This window comes from Rhinatrema bivittatum, chromosome 2 (assembly GCF_901001135.1).
Source record: "Rhinatrema bivittatum chromosome 2, aRhiBiv1.1, whole genome shotgun sequence".
Taxonomy (NCBI): Eukaryota; Metazoa; Chordata; class Amphibia; order Gymnophiona; family Rhinatrematidae; genus Rhinatrema; species Rhinatrema bivittatum.
Window position 1 is genome coordinate 525,786,982 of NC_042616.1, and position 19,728 is coordinate 525,806,709.

General features: G+C 48.7%; 1 protein-coding gene across 7 annotated transcripts in view; it reads right to left on the reverse strand.

The window, feature by feature from the left end:
• The window catches only part of RIPOR2 (RHO family interacting cell polarization regulator 2), a 214,043-nt gene that overhangs the window by 44,497 nt on the left and 149,818 nt on the right, over window positions 1-19,728 (reverse strand). For all 7 annotated transcript variants that reach the window (XM_029590784.1, XM_029590787.1, XM_029590785.1 and 4 more), the window contains one exon: window positions 13,498-13,688. In XM_029590784.1, coding sequence (XP_029446644.1) covers window positions 13,498-13,688 — 191 coding nt within the window. The remainder of the gene's footprint in view (window positions 1-13,497; window positions 13,689-19,728) is intronic.

Genomic DNA, 19,728 nt, shown 5'->3' on the forward strand with positions numbered 1-19,728 from the left:
TGAGAACGTGTGCAACGATTTCCAGGTGGCCGCTCTACAGATTTCTTGCGAAGAAACCGAGCGGCTCTCCGCCCAGGAGGCCGCCTGAGAGCATGTAGAATGTGCCACAATGCCGGGTGGGGGAGTCCGCCCCACCCCAATGTAGGAAGCGGCAATGCCGGCCTTCAGCCATCTGGCAATGGTCATCTTCGAGGCCTGAGATCCCTTCCGGGGACCGGACCAAAGGACGAAGAGATGGTCAGAAGTCCGGAAATCATTCGTAGCCTCCAGGTAGAGACGCAGAGTGCGCTTGACGTCAAGGAGACGGAGAGACCGCGGCTCAGACGAAGGGAAAGATGGAAGTTCCACCGTCTGATTCACATGGAACGCGGACACCACCTTCGGAAGGAAGGAGGGCACAGTGCGAAGTGAAACTCCCGAATCGGAGAACCGGAGATAAGGCTCTCTACACGACAGAGCCTGCAGCTCCGAAATGCGTCGAGCGGAGCAGATGGCCACCAGGAACACAGCCTTGAGAGTGAGATCCTTAATCGTCGCATTCCGCAGCGGTTCAAACGGAGGTCCCGACATGGAACGTAGTACCAGATTGAGACTCCAAGAGGGACAAGGGTCCCGCAATGGAGGCCGCAAGTGCTTGACCCCCTTGAGAAAACGGACGATGTCCGGGTGTTGTAACAGAGATCCTCCGTCACGCAGGAGGGAGCCAAGAGCGGCCACTTGAACCCGAAGGGAGTTGTAAGCGAGCCCCTTGTCCACCCCCGCTTGTAGAAACTGGAGGATCTGAGGGACAGACGCCTCCGTGGGTCTTGTGTTCAGGCCGGTACACCACAGCTCGAACACCTTCCAGACACGCACATAGGCCACCGACGTCGAAGTCTTCCGAGAACGCAGCAGCGTTGACACTACCGCCTCCGGGCAGCCCCGTCGTCGGAGGCGGCGCCTCTCAAAAGCCAGGCCGCAAGACAGAAGAGTTCTGCCTGGTCGAAAAATACCGGTCCCTGGTGTAGGAGGCGGGGAAGATGACCCAGCCGGATGGGTCCGTCGATTACCAGGTGGAGGAGGTCCGCAAACCAAGATCGTCTTGGCCACTCTGGCGCGACGAAGATTACAGTCCCCTGATGAGCCTCTATCTGGCGGAGTAGTATTCCCACCAGCGGCCACGGGGGGAACGCGTATAGGAGCAGATCGGCCGGCCACGGGAGAGCGAGAGCATCGACGCCCTCCGCCCCCCGCTCTCTCCGGCGACTGAAGAAACGAGGAGCCTTGGTGTTTTGGGCGGACGCCATGAGATCCAGGTGGGGGGATCCCCACCGCTGGACGAGCAGCTGCATGGCCTCGTCGGAGAGGGACCACTCTCCGGGATCCAGAAGCTGGCGACTGAGGAAATCCGCTTGGACGTTGTCCACGCCCGCGATGTGCGAGGCCGCCAGATGGCCCAGATGCCGTTCCGCCCACTGCATCAGCATCGCTGCCCTCGAGCGCGACCTGCGGACTGCGAGTGCCGCCCTGTCGGTTGATGTAGGCCACCGTAGTCGCGTTGTCCGATAAGATTCTGACTTCCCGATTCCGAAGGAGTGGCAGGAAGTGGAGAAGCGCCAGCCTGACCGCTCTGGTCTCCAGACGATTGATGGACCACTTCGACTCCTCCGCGGACCAAGTCCCCTGCGTGGCGCTGCGGTCGCAGACTGCTCCCCAGCATACGAGACTGGCGTCGGTGGTTACCACTACCCAATTTGGTAGATCGAGGGACACGCCGCGAGCCAGATTCTCCGGGACCATCCACCAGGCCAAGCTGCTCCTGGCAAACTGGGGCAGCGGGAGTATCACCTGGTAGTCCTGCGAGAGTGGTTTCCAATGGGATAGAAGTGCTCTTTGCAGAGGCCGGAGGTGCGCAAATGCCCAAGGAACCATATCGATGGTGGAACCCATCACCCCCAGGAGCTGCAGATAGTCCCAGGAGGTGGGAGCTGGTAATGCAGAGAACCGCTGTATGTGCTCCCGCAGGGCGTGCGCCTTGTCCTGATGTAGAAAAACCGCGCCCAGACGGGTGTCGAAGGTCGCCCCCAAGAAATCCAAGCGCTGCGAAGGCACGAGGGAGCTCCTGGAGAAGTTCACCACCCATCCCAGGGACTGCAGAAACTCTATCACCCTGGCTACTGCAGCCTGTCCATGCCGAAAAGACTTCGCTCGGATGAGCCAATCGTCCAGATAAGGATGAACTAGAATACCCTCCTTCCGAAGGGCAGCCGCCACGACTACCATGATCTTGGTGAAGGTGCGCGGGGCTGTTGCCAATCCGAACGGAAGCGCCACAAACTGGAAATGCTGATCCAGAATCTTGAACCGTAGAAGACGATGATGCTCCCGGCGAATGGGGATGTGAAGGTAGGCCTCCGTCAGGTCCAAGGAGGCCAGGAACTCCCCTTGATGTACCGCCGCGATCACCGAACGCAGCGTTTCCATGCGGAACCGGACCACCCGAAGGGACTTGTTGACTTCCTTCAAGTCCAGTATGGGGCGGAAGGAACCGTCTTTCTTCGGTACCACGAAGTAGATGGAATAATGGCCCGAGCCCACCTTTCCGGAGGGTACGGGCACAATGGCGCCTATCTCCCACAGTCTGTCCAGCGTCGACTGCACCGCCCTTCGCTTGAGGGCCGAGCCGCAGGGGGAGAAGATGAACCGTCCCTTCGGAGCGCGGACAAACTCCAACGCGTAGCCGTGTCCTATGGTGTCCAAGACCCACTGATCCGAGGTGATCCGCGCCCACTCCTCGTAGAAGAACGCCAGCCGCCCCCCAATCCTGGGGACGGCGGAGTGGGCGAGCTGAACATCATTGAGAGGACTTGGGAGAAGGTTGTCCCGCCGTGGAAGTGGAACGCGCGGGGCGGCGCCCGCGAAAGGAGTGTGACCAGGGCTGTGACCTGGAGGCAGAGGGCCGAGACGCCGCCGGTCTGTAATTCCTGTATCGCCTTTGCGCCCTGGCTCTGGTCCGAGAGGACGAAAATGCCCTGGTGGAGCGATATCTGTCTTCCGGCAGGCGATGGACCGCGTTTTCCCCCAGAGACTTGATGATCTGGTCCAGATCCTCCCCGAACAGGAACTTACCCCTGAATGGCAGGGAACCCAGACTCGACTTGGAGGACGTGTCCGCCGCCCAGTTGCGTAGCCATAGAAGTCGACGTGCCGCCACCACCGAGGCCATGGAGCGGGCGAGAACCCTAAAAAGATCATAGGAGGCGTCAGCCCCGTACGCCACCGCAGCTTCCAGCCTATCCGCCTGGGCGGCCTCCTCGGGTGGCAACACCTGAGAAGTGAGCAGTAGCTGCACCCAGAGAAGACTGGCCCGCTGGGCAAGCGAGCTGCACATCGCCGCCCGCAGCCCCACTGCGGAGACCTCGAAGACCCGCTTGAGGAAGACTTCCAACTTGCGATCCTGCGTATCCCTTAACGCCGCTCCACCCGTCACCGGTATGGTCGTCCTCTTCGTGACCGCCGACACCGCGGAGTCCACCCTGGGTACCTTGATGAGATCCAGAAAATCTTCCGGCAGCGGGTACAGCCTCTCCATGGCACGGCTGCCCTTTAGAGCAGCTTCCGGGGCATCCCATTCCCTGGTGAGAAGCTGCAGGAACGACTCGTGAATGGGAAAAGCCCGAGCCCTCGGACGAAGGGCTGCCAGAACCGGATCCCCCTTCTTTGAGGAAGTGACGACAGCGGGCGCAACGGGAGCTGGCGGGTCCGGCGGGGGATCGAGGTCCAACCCCTGAATGATTTGCGGGATTAGGTCATCCAGCTCTTCCCGCTGGAAAAGGCGCAGCGTGCGTGGATCCTCTCCCTCTGAAGTGGAGTCCCCTTGTCCCGAAGCTGCAGGGTCCGACCCAGGGGAAACTGGGGCCGACCCAGTTCCCCCCGAGCCCACCGGGAGCCGGGCGTGGCCGGGGAGCTGTGGGGCCCCCACGCCCGCCGGAGCGGGGGGGGGCCGGATAGAGGGACGAAGGTCGCGGTAGCTTGGGTGGCGGCGGTCCCGCTGGAGCAGCCAGGTCCTGCAGGTAAGCTGTGTGCATCAGGCGGATGAACTCCGGGGAAAACCCCGGCCTACTCGGGGGGACCTCCGCGGGTGGGGGCCCCGGGGGACCCTGTCCCTGCGGGTCTTCCTCCGGATCTGTCTCCGGTAGTAAGTTCGGGGGAGAGCCCTCTGAGGCTTCCCCGTCCCCCAGCGCTGCCTGAGCTCCTTCAGGGCACAGCGCATGCAAAAATGGCCGCCGTTCCCGCCAGGAATGGGGGAGGGGCCGGCCCACGCCGCCCGGGCAAGGCTGCCAGAGGGGAAAGATGAGTGAGGGGCCTAGACGTGCCTTCCCCCCCGGGGAGGCACCGAGCACAGATTCCCTCCCTCAAAACGCGCGATCCAGGCTCGCCGCAGGCCGAGCAACGCGACGGCCGCGGCATCGAAATCGCGAGCTAAAACAGTCCCCGGCAGCCAAAAACACCCTGGTAACCTCGGGGGGGGGGGGGCCGCGAAACGGAGCGCCGCTGCGGGGGGGCCCGGATGGCCTTCACTACCCGCCCGAGAAAAAAGCGGCGCCGCGGGGGGGCCTTCCTGGCCGCACAACCCGCTGAAAGCGATCTCCCTGCTCCCCGCTGCAGCCCACGCGGAGCCGGCAAAATGGCCGCGGGAGAGGGAGAAGACGCTGGGAGGCCGGTCCCACCGGCAGCCGCATCCAACCTAGCTGAAAAAGAAAATAACAGCAGAAAAAGAAATGCCACTTACCCCGGTGAAGCAACAACTAGCGCCGGGAAAGGAGAAAGAGAGACAGAGAAGCACAACAAGGAAGCCACGCCTCTCCAATTAAGCAATTAACTTTGGGTTTTTTTGGTTTTTTTTAAATGAAGCACAACTTGATCCAAACAAATAGCTAACAAAAACAGAGAATAAAGCCCCAATCAAGGGAAGCACAAAAGGTTATAGGTAGGTAATCGGGAGCAAGCCCAGATTCCCCTACTCGCATCTGCTGGAGTCAGAAGATACTGGACTCCTGCAGAGGGGGTAGTAGTACTTATGGTGACACCCCCTCAAAGCTTTGGGCTGACTCCATCTGCTGGTTTGGGGACATAACCCACGGTCTGGACTGATCCTGGTACGTACAGGGAACACTCATCTTAAAGTCAGCACTCTTGAAGTCTAACTAAAAATCAGCTTTTTTGTATCTTCAGAAATTCCTGAGAGGAAGTGAATTTTTATAAATAAAAAAATATTAGGAGCTACTTTATCTAACTTCCCTTAATTTAACATGCGTTTGCCAATTAAGGCAGGGGTTCTCAACTCTGGTCTCCAGGGGTTACAATCAAGTCTGGTTTTCAGAGTAACAAAAATATTCAAATGAACCTGATTTTTGAACCAAGTACATGGCGATGAATATTCATTGTGGACATCCTGATAACTAGGTCTTTTTGTACTCTTCTAAGATGGGGTGAGAACTCCTGTGTTGAGGTAAAGAAAAACAATTTTACTCTTAAGTGAATGTAGGTTTCTGCTCCAGTGGTAACTGGTTTTACTGCATGGTTGTGTCATCCTTATCTCTTGACTTTGGATAAATGGAACACATCACAAAGGGCCGTAGGAAGTTACAGTACATACAGTACAGTCTAGCTTAACCTGGGAAACTGCATTAAGTCATTTGAAATTTTACTTTATCTAAAAGATCAGCTATTTCCAAGTAAAAGTAGTAATGTCTTGCTCAACCCAAAGTTGCAAAACATTATATTCACATTTACTTATTTATAAAAGTTATAAATCACAAATTATTAAATATGTTCTAAGTGGTGTACAAATGATACATAAATAACAAATAAAAACAATAAAAACAGCACATCACAGCAAATTCAAGGAGTACACTTTAATTCTTCTGAATAATAAAAATATCACTATGAAACATTAAACACTTTAATAAACAGATCCATTTTTAGTTGTTTTCGAAACACTTTCACATCTTCAATCAATCTCAGATATTGAGGAAGACCATTCCATAGTTGTGCTCCAATTTATGAGAATGCGTGTTTATAAGTCTCTGTCCAGTGATACTCCTTTATAGGAAGTAAGGATAATAGACAAACTGATTGAGCAATTAGGGATCACTTGGGTTCATATTTAGTTAAAAGAGTAGATAGGTAATAAGGGCCAACAATCTTCAATGATTTAAAAACCTATAAAAGAATTTTAAATTTAATTCTGTCTGCAACCAATGTAATCTCTGAAGAAGAGGGAGTGATATGATCTCTAAGACTGTCTACATAAAAGCATACGTGCAACTGCGTTCTGCAGAGTTTGAATGGACCTTGACTGGTGGCCCTGTGTTAATTCAGGGATGAGCACTGACCCTTGCTCAACTTCCCCATTTTGGTGTGCAACTTTTTCATTTTTTGCCAGTTCTTTAAATGCCTTGTGACTCTCGTTGGGGTCCCAGGCTTTCTACCTCACATTTACCGCTTTTCAGATAGGTGTAGGTATTTTATCGCTGCTGACCAGCTTCTCGGTCGGCTGCAATAAGATATTTGCATCAAATTGCCTATTAATGACCTTCTATGCATGCAAATTGCATACAAAGAAGATCATTGTAATAGGGAAGGGAACCTGGGAAGGGAGATGCAAAATATCACATATTGTCGCGATAGTGCTCTATCATGTAATATACGTGGCTTAATGCACAGTAGAGCACTACCGCAGCTTGATGCATCTCAGCTGCATGAGGGGTGACAGTGACAAATGTCATGTCACAAAGAGTGAATGATTAAAGAGGAGCAGGGAGCACATGAAAGCAAAAGCAACCTGTCAGTCACCACTGGCACACACCAAAGCAAACTTGCACCAGGCTGGGTTAGAGTTATTGATTAGCTTAATCCTCTGCAAATACTCACTAGGTTTATGAAAAAAAAATGAGAGGGAGGAAAAGCCCAAATAAATAAATCCAGGTCCAGGTATATGTTAAGGAAGAATTCTTTCCAGGTATATCTAGTCAGTTAGCACCTGATTTAAATTCTGGAAGCAAACCAGTCTAGCTTCATATGCGAGGCTTTGTTCCAGGTTTGCCTTACTAACTCATAACCTAATACTATATAGTCCTAGCAGCCTTTCATCTCTGAGATGAAAGACAGAAAACCTGGACTAGGGCAAAATCTCTCATACTAAAACAATGGAAAGCAAATGTTGCTTACCTGATGTAACAGGTGTTCTCACAGGACAGCAGGATGTTAGTCCTCACAAATGGGTGACATCGAGGATGGAGCCCACCACGGAAAACTTCTGTCAAAGTTTAAACAGAACTTTGACTGGCCCCTACTGGGCATGCCCAGCAAGGCACTGACCCTGCAGCCAGCAGGGGTCTCCCTTCAGTCTGATGTTCAAAGCTACAGGCAGTGCCTAGAAAGTAAAAACAAAACAAACCCAACACCGCGGGGTGGCGGGCGGGTTTCGTGAGGACTAACATCCTGCTGTCCTGTGAGAACACCTGTTACATCAGGTAAGCAACATTTGCTTTCTCACAGGCAAGCAGGATGGTTGTCCTCACAAATGGGTGAGTACCGAGCTGAGGATGTCCTGACTTGCACCAAATGCACCCAACGACGTGCAACAGGCACTACAACTGGGGTGGAATTTGGTAAAGGGCATCCGCACCCTACCGGGAAGGTGGAAGGGTGTTGGTACATCACGTTGGAAAAAGGTTACGCAAGACAGATTGGCCGAAGATGGAGTCCTGTCTTCCAGCTTTGTCCAAACAATAGTGGGCTGCAAAGGTATGGAGAGAACTCCAGGTTGCAGCCTTGCAGATGTCAGGAAGCGGCACCGATCGAAGGTGTGCCACTGACGTAGCCATGGCCCTTACAGAGTGTGCTTTAACACGGTCTTGAAGAGGGATGCCCGCTTGCTCATAGCAGAAAGCAATGCAATCCGCCAACCAGGAGGAAAGAGCCTGCTTACCCACAGGTTGTCCTAACTTGTTAGGATGGAAAGAGACGAATAATTGAGTGCTCTTCCTGTGAGAAACTGTACGGTCTAGGTAAAAGGCTAGAGCCCGTTTACAGTCTAGGGTATGCAGGGTCTGTTCTCCAGAGTTGGAGTGGGGCCTGGGAAAAAAGATAGGTAGTATGATGGATTGATTAATATGAAACTCAGAAACTACCTTAGGTAAAAATTTAGGGTGAGTGCGGAGTACCGCCCGGTCCTGCAGGAGCTTAGTGTAAGGCGGATAGGTAACTAGGGCCTGTAATTCACTAACCCTGCGAGCTGAAGTGATAGCCAAAAGGAATAACACTTTCCATGTGAGATATTTTAACTCACAGGAGTGCAGAGGTTCGAAAGGAGGTTTCATTAGACGACCAAGAACCAGATTAAGGTCCCAGGATGGGGCCGGAGGCCGTAAGGGTGGCTTCAGATGGAGCAAGCCTTTAAGAAAACGTGTTACTAGGGGTTGTACTGAAATAGGGACACCCTGTACACCTTTATGGAAGGCGGCTACCGCACTGACATGCATCCTAATGGAAGAGGTTTTAAGACCTGATTCAGAGAGATGCCATAAATAGTCCAAGAATTTGGAGATTGGACAGGAAAGGGGATCAAGGGACTGAGAAGTGCACCATGATGTGTACCTTTTCCATTTGTATGAGTAAGACTTTCTTGTGGAAGGCTTTCGTGAAGCTATCAGGACTCGAGAAACGGAATCTGAAAGGTTGAAAGGCTGAAGGACTAACCTTTCAACATCCATGCCGTCAGGGACAAGGCTTGGAGGTTGGGATGGAGGAGGCATCCGTCGTTTTGAGTGAGCAGATGCGGGTCCTTTCCCAGAGGAATGTGCCTGCGGATGGAGAGATCCTGGAGTATTGGAAACCATACTTGGCGTGGCCAGTAAGGTGCTATCAGGATCATGGTTCCTCCGTCCTGGCGTAGCTTCACGAGAGTCTTTGACACAAGAGGAAGTGGAGGGAATGCGTAGAGCAGACCGGTTGTCCACTTGAGGGAGAATGCATCCCTCGGCCGAGAGTGCTGGCTCCGAATGAGAGAGCAGTAATCGTCCACTTTGTGGTTCTGAGGGGACGCAAAGAGGTCTATGCGGGGAGAACCCCACTTGTGAAACAGAGAGGTCGCTATCAGAGGATCGAGTGACCACTCGTGCGGTCGGAAGACACGGCTCAGCCGGTCTGCCAATACATTGTCTACTCCCGGCAGGTAAGTGGCCCTGAGGTACATGGAGTGGGAGAGGGCTTCCGCCCAGATCTGCGCAGCTTCCTGACACAGAAGGAAGGAGCCTGTGCCTCCCTGCTTGTTTATGTACCACATGGCCACTTGGTTGTCCGTCTGGATTAAGATTATCTGATGAAAGAGATGATCTTTGAAAGTGCGGAGCGCATAGCGGATTGCTCGAAGTTCCAGGAAATTGATCTGGTGTTCGGCTTCCTCGTTGGACCATAACCCTTGGGTTTGAAAGTTGTCCACATGGGCTCCCCAACCGATGTGAGAAGCGTCGGTGGTTAGGATTACTTGCGGATCCGGTGGAAGAAAGGGTAAGCCCTGAAGGAGGTTGACCTGAGTCGTCCACCAGGTTAAGGATAGGCGCAGCGCTTGTGTGACTGTGACTATGGAGGACAGAGGCTGAAAAGCTTGAATCCATTGGTGTCGTAGAGTCCATTGTGTTACTCTCATGGCTAGTCGGGTCATGGGAGTGACTTGAACCGAGGATGCCATGTGTCCTAGGAGAATGAGGAACTGGCGAGCCGTGGCCGTGTCTTGAGACTGGAGCTGGTGAGCTAGGGACATGAGAGTTTGGACCCGTTGAAGCGGAAGGTAGGCCTTTGCCTGTAAGGTGTCCAAGTCTGCCCCAATGAAAGATAAGGTTTGAGATGGGACGAAGCAAGATTTCTCGTAATTGACAAGAAACCCTAAGGAAAGGAGTGTGTTGATTGTCAATTGTAGGGAGGACCGGGCAATCTGAGGGGTGGAGGCCCTGATTAGCCAATCGTCCAGATAGGGGTATACGTGGACACCTTCCTTCCTGAGGAATGCTGCTACAACTACGAGGCATTTGGTGAAGACTCGTGGAGCAGATGCCAGACCGAAAGGTAGTACTCGGTATTGATAATGGTCGCGGCCTACTAGAAACCGCAGATATTTGCGATGGGATTGTGTTATCGCAATATGGGTATAAGCGTCCTTGAGGTCGAGGGAGCATAGCCAATCCCCCTTTTGCAGCAGAGGGAGTAACGTGCCCAGGGTTACCATCTTGAACTTTTCTTTTTGAAGGTACTTGTTGAGGGCCCGAAGGTCCAAAATTGGACGTAGCCCTCCTGACTTTTTTGGAATTAGGAAGTACCTGGAGTAAAATCCCTTGCCTCGTTGAGAGGGAGGGACAGGTTCTATAGCATTTGATTGCAAAAGAAGGGATACTTCCTGTTGTAATTGAGTCAAGTGGCTGGAGAGACTCCATGCTTGAAGAGGCGGGGAGTCTGTCGGAAGAGTTATGAAATTGAGGTGGTAACCCTGTGCGATAATTGCCAGCACCCACTGGTCTGAGGTAATCCGTATCCAATGCTGTAAAAAGTGGCACAGACGACCCCCTACAGGGATGTGGGGGAGTGGGATATGGCATGTGCTCCGTATCGGGAAGTCAAAGGCTTGCCGCAGGCCCGGGAGGTGGGGCTACAGCAGGTCTTTGTTTCCGAGGTTGGCGGAGCTGAGGTCTGGTGGAGGATCGAGCCGGACGAGGCCTAGTCGACGGAGGGTAATAACGACGTGGCCGAAAGAACGACTTTTTAGAGTCCTTCTTAGGTGGTGGTTTGGAGGATACCTCAGATGGAACAGACGAAAGTTGTTTCAACGTCTCGTGGTGATCCTTCAATTCCGCCACAATCTGTTGAATCTGTTCTCCGAACAGATTGTCCCCCAAGCAGGGTAAATCGGCTAGACGATCCTGGACCTCTGGGCGAAGGTTGGATGATTTTAACCAAGCCCAACGTCTGGCTGAGATGGCAGTAGCTGAGACTTTCGTGGAAGCATCGAAGATATCGTAGGCCGTTCTGATCTCGTGCTTCCCAGCTTCAAATCCTTTGTGAAGGAGGGCTTGAAGCTGTGGCTGGTATTGGTCCGGTAATGTGTCAGCGTAGTCCTGCATCTATTTAAGGATAGCTCTGTTGTATTGAGTCATATAAAGTTGGTATGAAGCTATGCGAGATATCAACATAGCCCCATGATACACTTTCCTGCCCACACTATCAAGGAATTTGTTGTCCTTGATAGGGGGAGTGGAAGAGTGTGGTTTTAGGCGCTTGGCCTTCTTTTGCGCAGACTCAACTACAACAGAGCGATGATCCAGTTGAGACTTCTGAAATCCTGGTGCTGACTGAACGAGGTATGTTGAGTCAGCTTTTTTATTAACTGGTGACACAGAGGAAGGTGATTCCCAGTTTTTCTTTAAAAGATCCAGAAATACCTGGTGAATGGGGATGGAAGCGATGATTTTTGGGGCATCCAGAAATTGGAGCAGCTCCATCATTTGGTGCCTGTCATCGGTCTCAGATTGCAGCTGAAAAGGCACAATTTCTGACATCTCCTTTACAAAATTTATAAAGGAGAGATCTTCAGGAGGAGATCGTTTTCTACTCTCTGTAGGAGATGGTGGGGATGGTAAATCTGTATCTGAAGATGTATCATCACCCCAGGTATCATAAGGATCATGTAGGGCTTGCAGTCCTGAAGGACCTGGTAGAGGATCCAAAGGCATCGATGGAATCGGTGCTGCAAGCGGAACTGTGAACGGCATCGAGGGCTTCGGGGGTACCGATGGAATCGGTGCCGATCTTGGAATCGATGGAGCCGAAGGATAAATCGGTGGAAAGGTATGTGAAGGCACCGATGGAACGACACCGGACGGGGGAATCCGGAACGGTGTTTCTCCTGTCGATGAATGTCCTTCCGGAGATGATGGTGTAGTCGGTGCTACTGGAATCACCGATGGAAGGGCGCCCATGAGTGCCTCCATACGAGTTAGTATCGGTGCCAACGCTTCCACTAGAGGCTCGGTGGTCGGTTCCCTCCTCGGTGGCAGAGTCGGTGCCGGGGTCGATGCCGGTGGCGGTGCCGGAATCGGTGCCGGAGGCGGTGCCGGTGGAGGCTGGAATCTTCGCATCGCATTCTCGATGGCCTCCTGGACCAGCCGGTCCAGTTCTGCCCGGAGACCAGGGGTAACCATACCCGGCTCGACGGGAGAGGGAGGCTGAGGCAGGGCCGGAAGTACCACTGTAACCGGTGGGATCACGGCCCCCGCACCCCGGGAGGGTGAGGGTTTCCTCGGTGCCTGCGAACGAGACGTGGACGGTGCCAGGTCTGACCGAGGCTTTTTTGTCGGTGGCTCGGCCTGATCAGAGGTCGATGGTTGTGGATCCTCGACGGGCCGAGACTTGTGCCGTCGATGGCGATGCTTATCCTTCCGATCTCCTCGCCCATCCGGGGAGGGGACAGGAGTCGACGGCCGAGAAGTCATCGGTGGAGGACGGTCACCGGAGGGTTGACGATGGTGGTGCAACTTCGACGGTGCCGGTTCCGATGACGTCGATGCTATCGATGGCGTTGGGGTGGGTGCATGGAAGAGGAGCCCCATCTTCTCCATCCTGGCTTTACGACCCTTAGGTGTCATTAGGGCACATTTAGTGCAAGTCAGGACATCATGCTCACTTCCCAAACATAGAACACAGACCCGATGGGGATCTGTGATTGACATAGTCCGGGTGCAATCCGGACAACGACGGAACCCCGTCGCCATGGCCTAGGGCCAAATTTAGCTGCGGGATTGGTAAGTGCCAACAGGCCTCTAGGGCCAAAATCGACGGCAGTTGATGAAAATCGGCAAAAAACTTACCGGCTTTCGCGGAGGTGACAAAAATTTGTCGAAGGGAGACCCCTGAGGGGCAAATTTTCTTCGGAAAGAAAAAAACCGAATTCCTGTCAGGAACGTGGTAAGAGAGCTCCTTTCACCGCGTGGCAACTGCTGCGCGGAAAAAAGAAGACTGAAGGGAGACCCCTGCTGGCTGCAGGGTCAGTGCCTTGCTGGGCATGCCCAGTAGGGGCCAGTCAAAGTTCTGTTTAAACTTTGACAGAAGTTTTCCGTGGTGGGCTCCATCCTCGATGTCACCCATTTGTGAGGACAACCATCCTGCTTGTCCTGTGAGAAAGAGTTCTGATAATTTAAGAACTGTTTTGTTATAACTGATATCTTTTTGTTGAATGCATGTTCTTCTTTTTCTTGTATAATACCAATAAAATGTTTATTAAAACATTGGGATACTTATTTTGATCCAATATTATCTGATAAATCAGCTTTTATGTCTCTAGTGATTAATAAAAAAATAAGATGCCACCACTAAAAGATTTTCAGTCTAGCCTTCTTCTTCCTTGAATAATGTGTGCACTGACAAAGAATTAGCTTGATCAAGTTGCCATTTCTTCGGACGTACCTGCTTTTCTCAGTCTCTGTGTCTGAAAATACTGAGTCGGCACCTCCACCATTACAAACATCACCGTCATCATCCTCGTCATGGACAACATCCTCAAAGTCAGAGGTATTCAGGAAATCAAAGCTTTCCAAAGCACTCTCAACCGTTAGGCTTATACTTGAAGACCTGCTTCGGTTTACAGTTGGTTTGCACTGCAAAGACAAAATGAACCAATGAAGACTAAAAGTATTTCTATCCAGAGAGAAATCTAGAAATAAAAGGCATCAGCAAATAAAAAAAAAGGATGTAAAAGTATTTTTCAAGCATAACCTTCCTTCAGATTTGTTTGCTAGAATAGAATTTAAATGCCAATCCAGCAGAGAACACTAAAACCTGCTTATAGGCAAATAGAATTAGGTCCCCGTTTTCTCTATGGATCTGCCTGCCGCTGACCTATACCTTCTAGTTGTCTGTGTGGTAATTTACAACCTTTCAAGGTAATGAAATAATTACAGCATCTCCTGTATGTAAATTATATATTTAGAGGTACTGCCTAATTTCCTATCTTAGCAGTCTGTTCTTGTGAAAATAGGTCTTCAGTCACTTTAAAGGTTCATGTACCACAAGATCTCTGGCTTATTCTTACATTAGTCCAATCACAAGCATTACAACCTACAGACGCCAGTCGTATCAGTAACTAATTACATTCCTGACTTATTGCTTGTAATCTCAGTTTTATATTTCTGCCCATGATAGTCTGCAAAATGAAGCTCAAATGACAACATTTTAAAATTGTGGTGCATAATTACACACAATATATATAGTATTGCTGTATGCAATTATTGATATACGTACATTGGTTCCAAAACCTCAGCACTGTTCACACTAGAGGAATTTGCTATATCTTTCCATTTTTACAAATATATGTTACTTTGTTCTATTAGGTCTGTCCAGAAATAAATGTGTTACACATCTGAAAAAGCCACTATACAAAAAAGGTTATGCTTGTATTCATTAATCAAGGAGTCCCTTTATAAGAGTGGTTTGCAATTTTTGTCATATGGAAGGCCCCAACCATCCAATATCTTGCTTCCAGTTACAAGCCTCCCACCCTTGCTAACTTAGGGGGTCATTTTCAAACGCTTATCGCGTGTGATAGCATGCTGGGGGCGGAGTTGGGGCGGCAAGGGGATGAGTCAGAGCATATTGTACTCCTTCCTCCTCACACACCCTCGGGTTGACAGCTTTTTAAGGAAACCGACATTCCTTTAATAAGATTCATGAGACACGTATATGGCTAATATGTCACATTTTTTTCAGATACATTCTAAAATTCCAATCTCATCACTTATCTTTGTTGCCTCACACAGAAGTCAACTGTATGTCCTATATTCATTGCAATTTATTTATTTAATCTTGATTTTCTGCCTTTAGTAAATGCAAGCCTCAAGGTGGATTACAATCTATCACAAGATATAACACAATAGTTAACACAGTTTACAAAAATACAATGCCTTGTACAACACAGAATGGGTGTAACAATCACATTTTTGCTTTCTATCATCTTTGTATTTGTATTCTGCAGGAGCTGCAAATGTTTAACCTTTGATAAAGTAAATTGTAATAATCTGTTTGACCAACAACCAGGCAATTCACAATCAGCAGATCTTTTCTAGACAACAAAGAGAACAGTTAACATACTAGGGACTTACAAAAGTGGTTTTTACCACATGGAAAATCTGTTCACCCATTGTCAGCTGCACATCCAAATGAATGCCCAAACTTACAACCACATTTTTCGGTTTCTACCCCTGCAATCTGAGGAAAAATCCACAAGTCCTCTCTCCCAAAGCAACCCAGACCTTACTGGATTTAATTTAAATTTATGTAGTCAGCCAGGATGAAACTGCCTATAAATACAAATTCAAATTTGAAACAGCTGCAAGTTGATCTGAGAATACAATACAGTAGAAATCAGCTGTAAATCATCAGCAAAGAGGTGACACTCTACACCAAAATCGAAAATCACTGCCACCACAGGGGCCAGATAGATATTAAACAGCAAAGGGGATAACGCAGACTGTTCTGGAACTTTAAATCTTAAGGCCCTTGGCGTGGAGTCCTCATCCTCCTATAGGGCTTCTTGCATCCTATGTAGCAAGAAAAGATCATATCCAAGCCACAACACTACCCCTTATATCAATGTCCTGCAATATCTGTAACAGCAGCCCATGATCTAACATGTTGAACGTGTGAACATGTTAAGCAGCATCAGATGCAATCTCTTGTCTTGTGTGCTTGTATACATGCACCATTTATTATTACTGATAACAGAACTATCTCCGTAGCATGGCTTACTCGAAATTCCGATTGATATGGTCAAAGAAATGCAGCAGCCTCTACAAATTGGAGAAGCTGCTGATCTACTACATGTTCAATCAGTTTACTTAAAAAAGGAAAATGAGACACTGGATGGTACTGTTCCAACAAGGTCAGGTTAGCTGTACTTCTCTTTCAGAGCTGGCCTCATAACTGCTTCCTTAAGCAATAAAGGCACCTTGTCTTGTGCCAAAGATAAATGTATGTTAGATCAGATTTGATACTAATGTCCTCCCTGGTGACTATAAATACTTTGAGGGGGAATGAGTCAAGGCAACAGGTAGTGGACCTAACAGATAGTAGCTTCTCCATTTCTACCTGCATTACCATTCTGAAAGAATCAGATACTTTTTCTTGGAAGACGTTGACTCCACTAGCTTGAGGTCCCTTCATTATTTCCTTATCCATAACTTCTTCATCCATGGTCCACCCATCCTGTATTTTTTGATCAACCAATTTAGGGATTACAGCACCCAAGAGAAATACTTTGAGGCAAATTATCATTCTCAATCTCTTCTTGTATTGAAAGGATCTTATCCTCAAAAAACTGAGCAAACTGCTCTGCGGACAGCAGTGACCTCCCAACTCCCAGATTCTGCAGTGGTGGACCTTTCAGATGTCTATCTATTTTATACAGCTTGCTGGGTCAGTTTTGGGCTACAAGCAGCTGATTAGGAAGAAGCTTCCATTTCTCAGCTAGTATTGCCTGCTTATACTGTTTCATTCATGCCCAACAAACTTCCAAACTGCCCAAGGACTTGGATTTCTGCCACATTTGCTCTGCATGCTGCATCTGCTGTTTCAAAAAATGCATGTCAGCATGAAACCAAGGGGATTTTTTATTTCGATTAATCAAGTGAGTTCTAATAGAGGCCCAGGACATATATTTATTTATTTATTTATTTATTTAACAGTTTTTTATACCGACCTTCATAGTAAATAACCATATCGGATCGGTTTACAATATAACAAGGGAATAACTGGAGTAGCAATTCAAGTAAAATGACAGATAACAATGGTAGGAATAAGTCAAAGTTACAATCAACAGGGAGAGAGAACTTGGAAGCTTACAACAAGCTGGAAGGAAGAAAGGCCGGTAATAAATAAGTAGTGTTACCATAGAACGTACGAGTTAACAGCTTAAACGGTGCTTTGACCTGAAAGTCTCAGAGTCCATTTCGTGCAAATGATTGCCAGACCGGGTAGGAGTGAAGGGCAACTAGTAATATATGAGGTCTGTAAGGAATTATTCTGTATTTCCATCTCCTGATCCAATGTTTTCCCCTAAAATCTAAGGGCCAGATATTTGTATCTACGCACGGGAGTAGATTTGTGCGCGCAACCTGGCATGCACAAATCTATGCCTGATTTTATAACATGCACAAGCAGCTGCACACATGTTATAAAATCTGGGGTCGGTGCGCGCAAGGGGGTGCACAATTGTGCACCTTGCGTGTGCCGAGCCCTAGGGGAGCCCCGATGACTTTCCCGGTTCCTTCCGAGGCCGCTCCGAAATCGGAGCGGCCTCGGAGGGAACTTTCCTTCCGCCCCCCTTCCCTTCCCCTATCTAATCCCCCCCACCTTTATTTTATTATTTACGCCTGCCTCTGGGCAGGCGTAGGTTGCATGCGCCGGCCGAGTCGTGTGCGATCCCCAGGCCCAGCCGCAGTGGAGAGGCCCTGCCCCGCCCATGCCCCACCCATTTTTTCAAGCCCCAGGACTTACATGCGTCCCGGGGCTTGCGCTCGGCGCGCGCAGGAGCATATTTTCAGGGTTATGCGTGTAATATACGCGCGTAACCCTTTAAAAATTTGCTCCTAAAGGCATAGGAGGTAATTTTCAAAGGGATTTACATGTGTAAAACTGGGTTTTACAGGCTTAGCTTTTAAAAATGTATACTTTTATGTGCATAACTCCTTTGAAATTTCACTGAATTTTCAAAAGGTTTTACGAGTGTAAATAGGCTTTTGAAATTGATACAATATATGCTACTTTTGTGTGCTTAACTCCTTTGAAAATGTATTCCATAGTCTCTAATATCTCAGTTAAATTTTCCACATTTAAATGTCTCAAGTTCCTTGAAGAATTCATAACATTTTTTATTTTTCAGGAGCTCCCTTACCTTCATAACAAATGCAATTTAAAAGTGAACCGACCAAGACAACTGCTCAATAACAATTGATCCAGACCTAACAATCTACCTTTGTTATAAACACCAGATCAAGATTATGGCCTGCTTAATTATTTGATGTAAACCCACTTCCTCCATAATTTTCAAATAATTACTGGCCATCCCATTAACAGAACATCCCCTTTAGTCACAAATTCTACATATTTGCAGACGATGTTCAAATCCTGATCCCTATTACCAAATCCATTACTAAATCACTCAAGTGTTGGGACAATTGTCTACAAGCAATAAATCTCCTCCTCACTGACCTCAACTTGGTACTGAACCCTGCCAAGACGGAACTCCTTCTTATTTCTCCAGACGACTGTGACCCCCAACAACAACCCCTCACTAATACTCTACTCACACATGCAAGAGATCGGAGTCACAATCGAGAGCCAGCTGAGCTTAAAGAAGTTTATCAGTCACACGACAAAGGATTGCTTCTATAAACTACAGGTACTTAAAAGACTGAAGCTTCTACTGCACTTCCAAGACTTCAGAACCGTTCTCCAGACCATTTTTTTCTCTAAGATTGACTACTGCAATGCTTTTCTTCTAGGTCTCCCAACATCCGCCACTAAACCTCTACAAATGCTCCAAAATGCAGCTGCAAGAATCCTGACAAACACCAATAGGAGAGATCACATTACCCCTATCCTCAGAGATCTGCATTGGCTCCCTATAGGATTCAGAATTCTTCACAAATCTCTTACTATCATACATAAAACCATTCATCACCAGGTCCCTCTCGACCTACAAATCCCACTTCACCTCTCTTCCAGACCCATCAGGGAGGCCTATAGGGGATCTCTACACGCCCCTCCTATCAAAGCCGCCCAGCTATCAACTACCAGAGAATGGGCCTTTTCGATAGCTGGACCCACCATCTGGAATGCCATACCTCCGGATCTTAGGCAGGAAACCTGCCTGCTGACTTTCAAAAAAAAACCTTAAGACCTGATTGTTCAAACAAGCCTTCCCTAATCAAGGCTAACAACTGCCACTTAGCAATAGCCATGTCTTAGATCAGTTCTTCCAGGTTGTAATTAGTTAATGAGTTATCTGTCCTCTCTTCTTTCCTCATCCCCAGTTCCATTCCCTTGTTTTATTGTAAATTTTAAGCTCCTCTTTGTTAAGGTTATGTTATAATACTTCGTTCCCTGTAAACCGATATGATATGATCTTTTTTCATGAATGTCGGTATATAAAAGTGTTAAATAAATAAATAAATACATACATACATACATACATACTCCAGCAATAAATTCTACTAATTGCTGAAGGAGAGATCCATTTGATTTTGTAGCCTAACACGCCAACATCAACTTTAAATCCTTAATAATTCTAAAAACTAAAACACATTCCGCTCTTCCCACCTGTCTTATCTCACAAACTTCCAACCCCAAAGTAATCAAGAAAACCACTGCTATACCTCCTCCCCATCCCCCCAGACCTAGACTTCTGATGGAATGAATCCTCCTGTGGACAGAGCTGGATTAACCCAATAGTTTCCCCTTCTCCTGCCAGTTTTCAGTAAAACATTAAATCTGCAAATTGTAATCCAAAATGAAATCACGAATCACAGAAATCTTATAATTAATAGATCTTGCATTTATAAGGTCAGGTAGACAAAATAAATTGCTACCCTCCAACTGATCTACTGGGATCTGTCTCAAAATTCTCTTATTTGAGCTATTTTA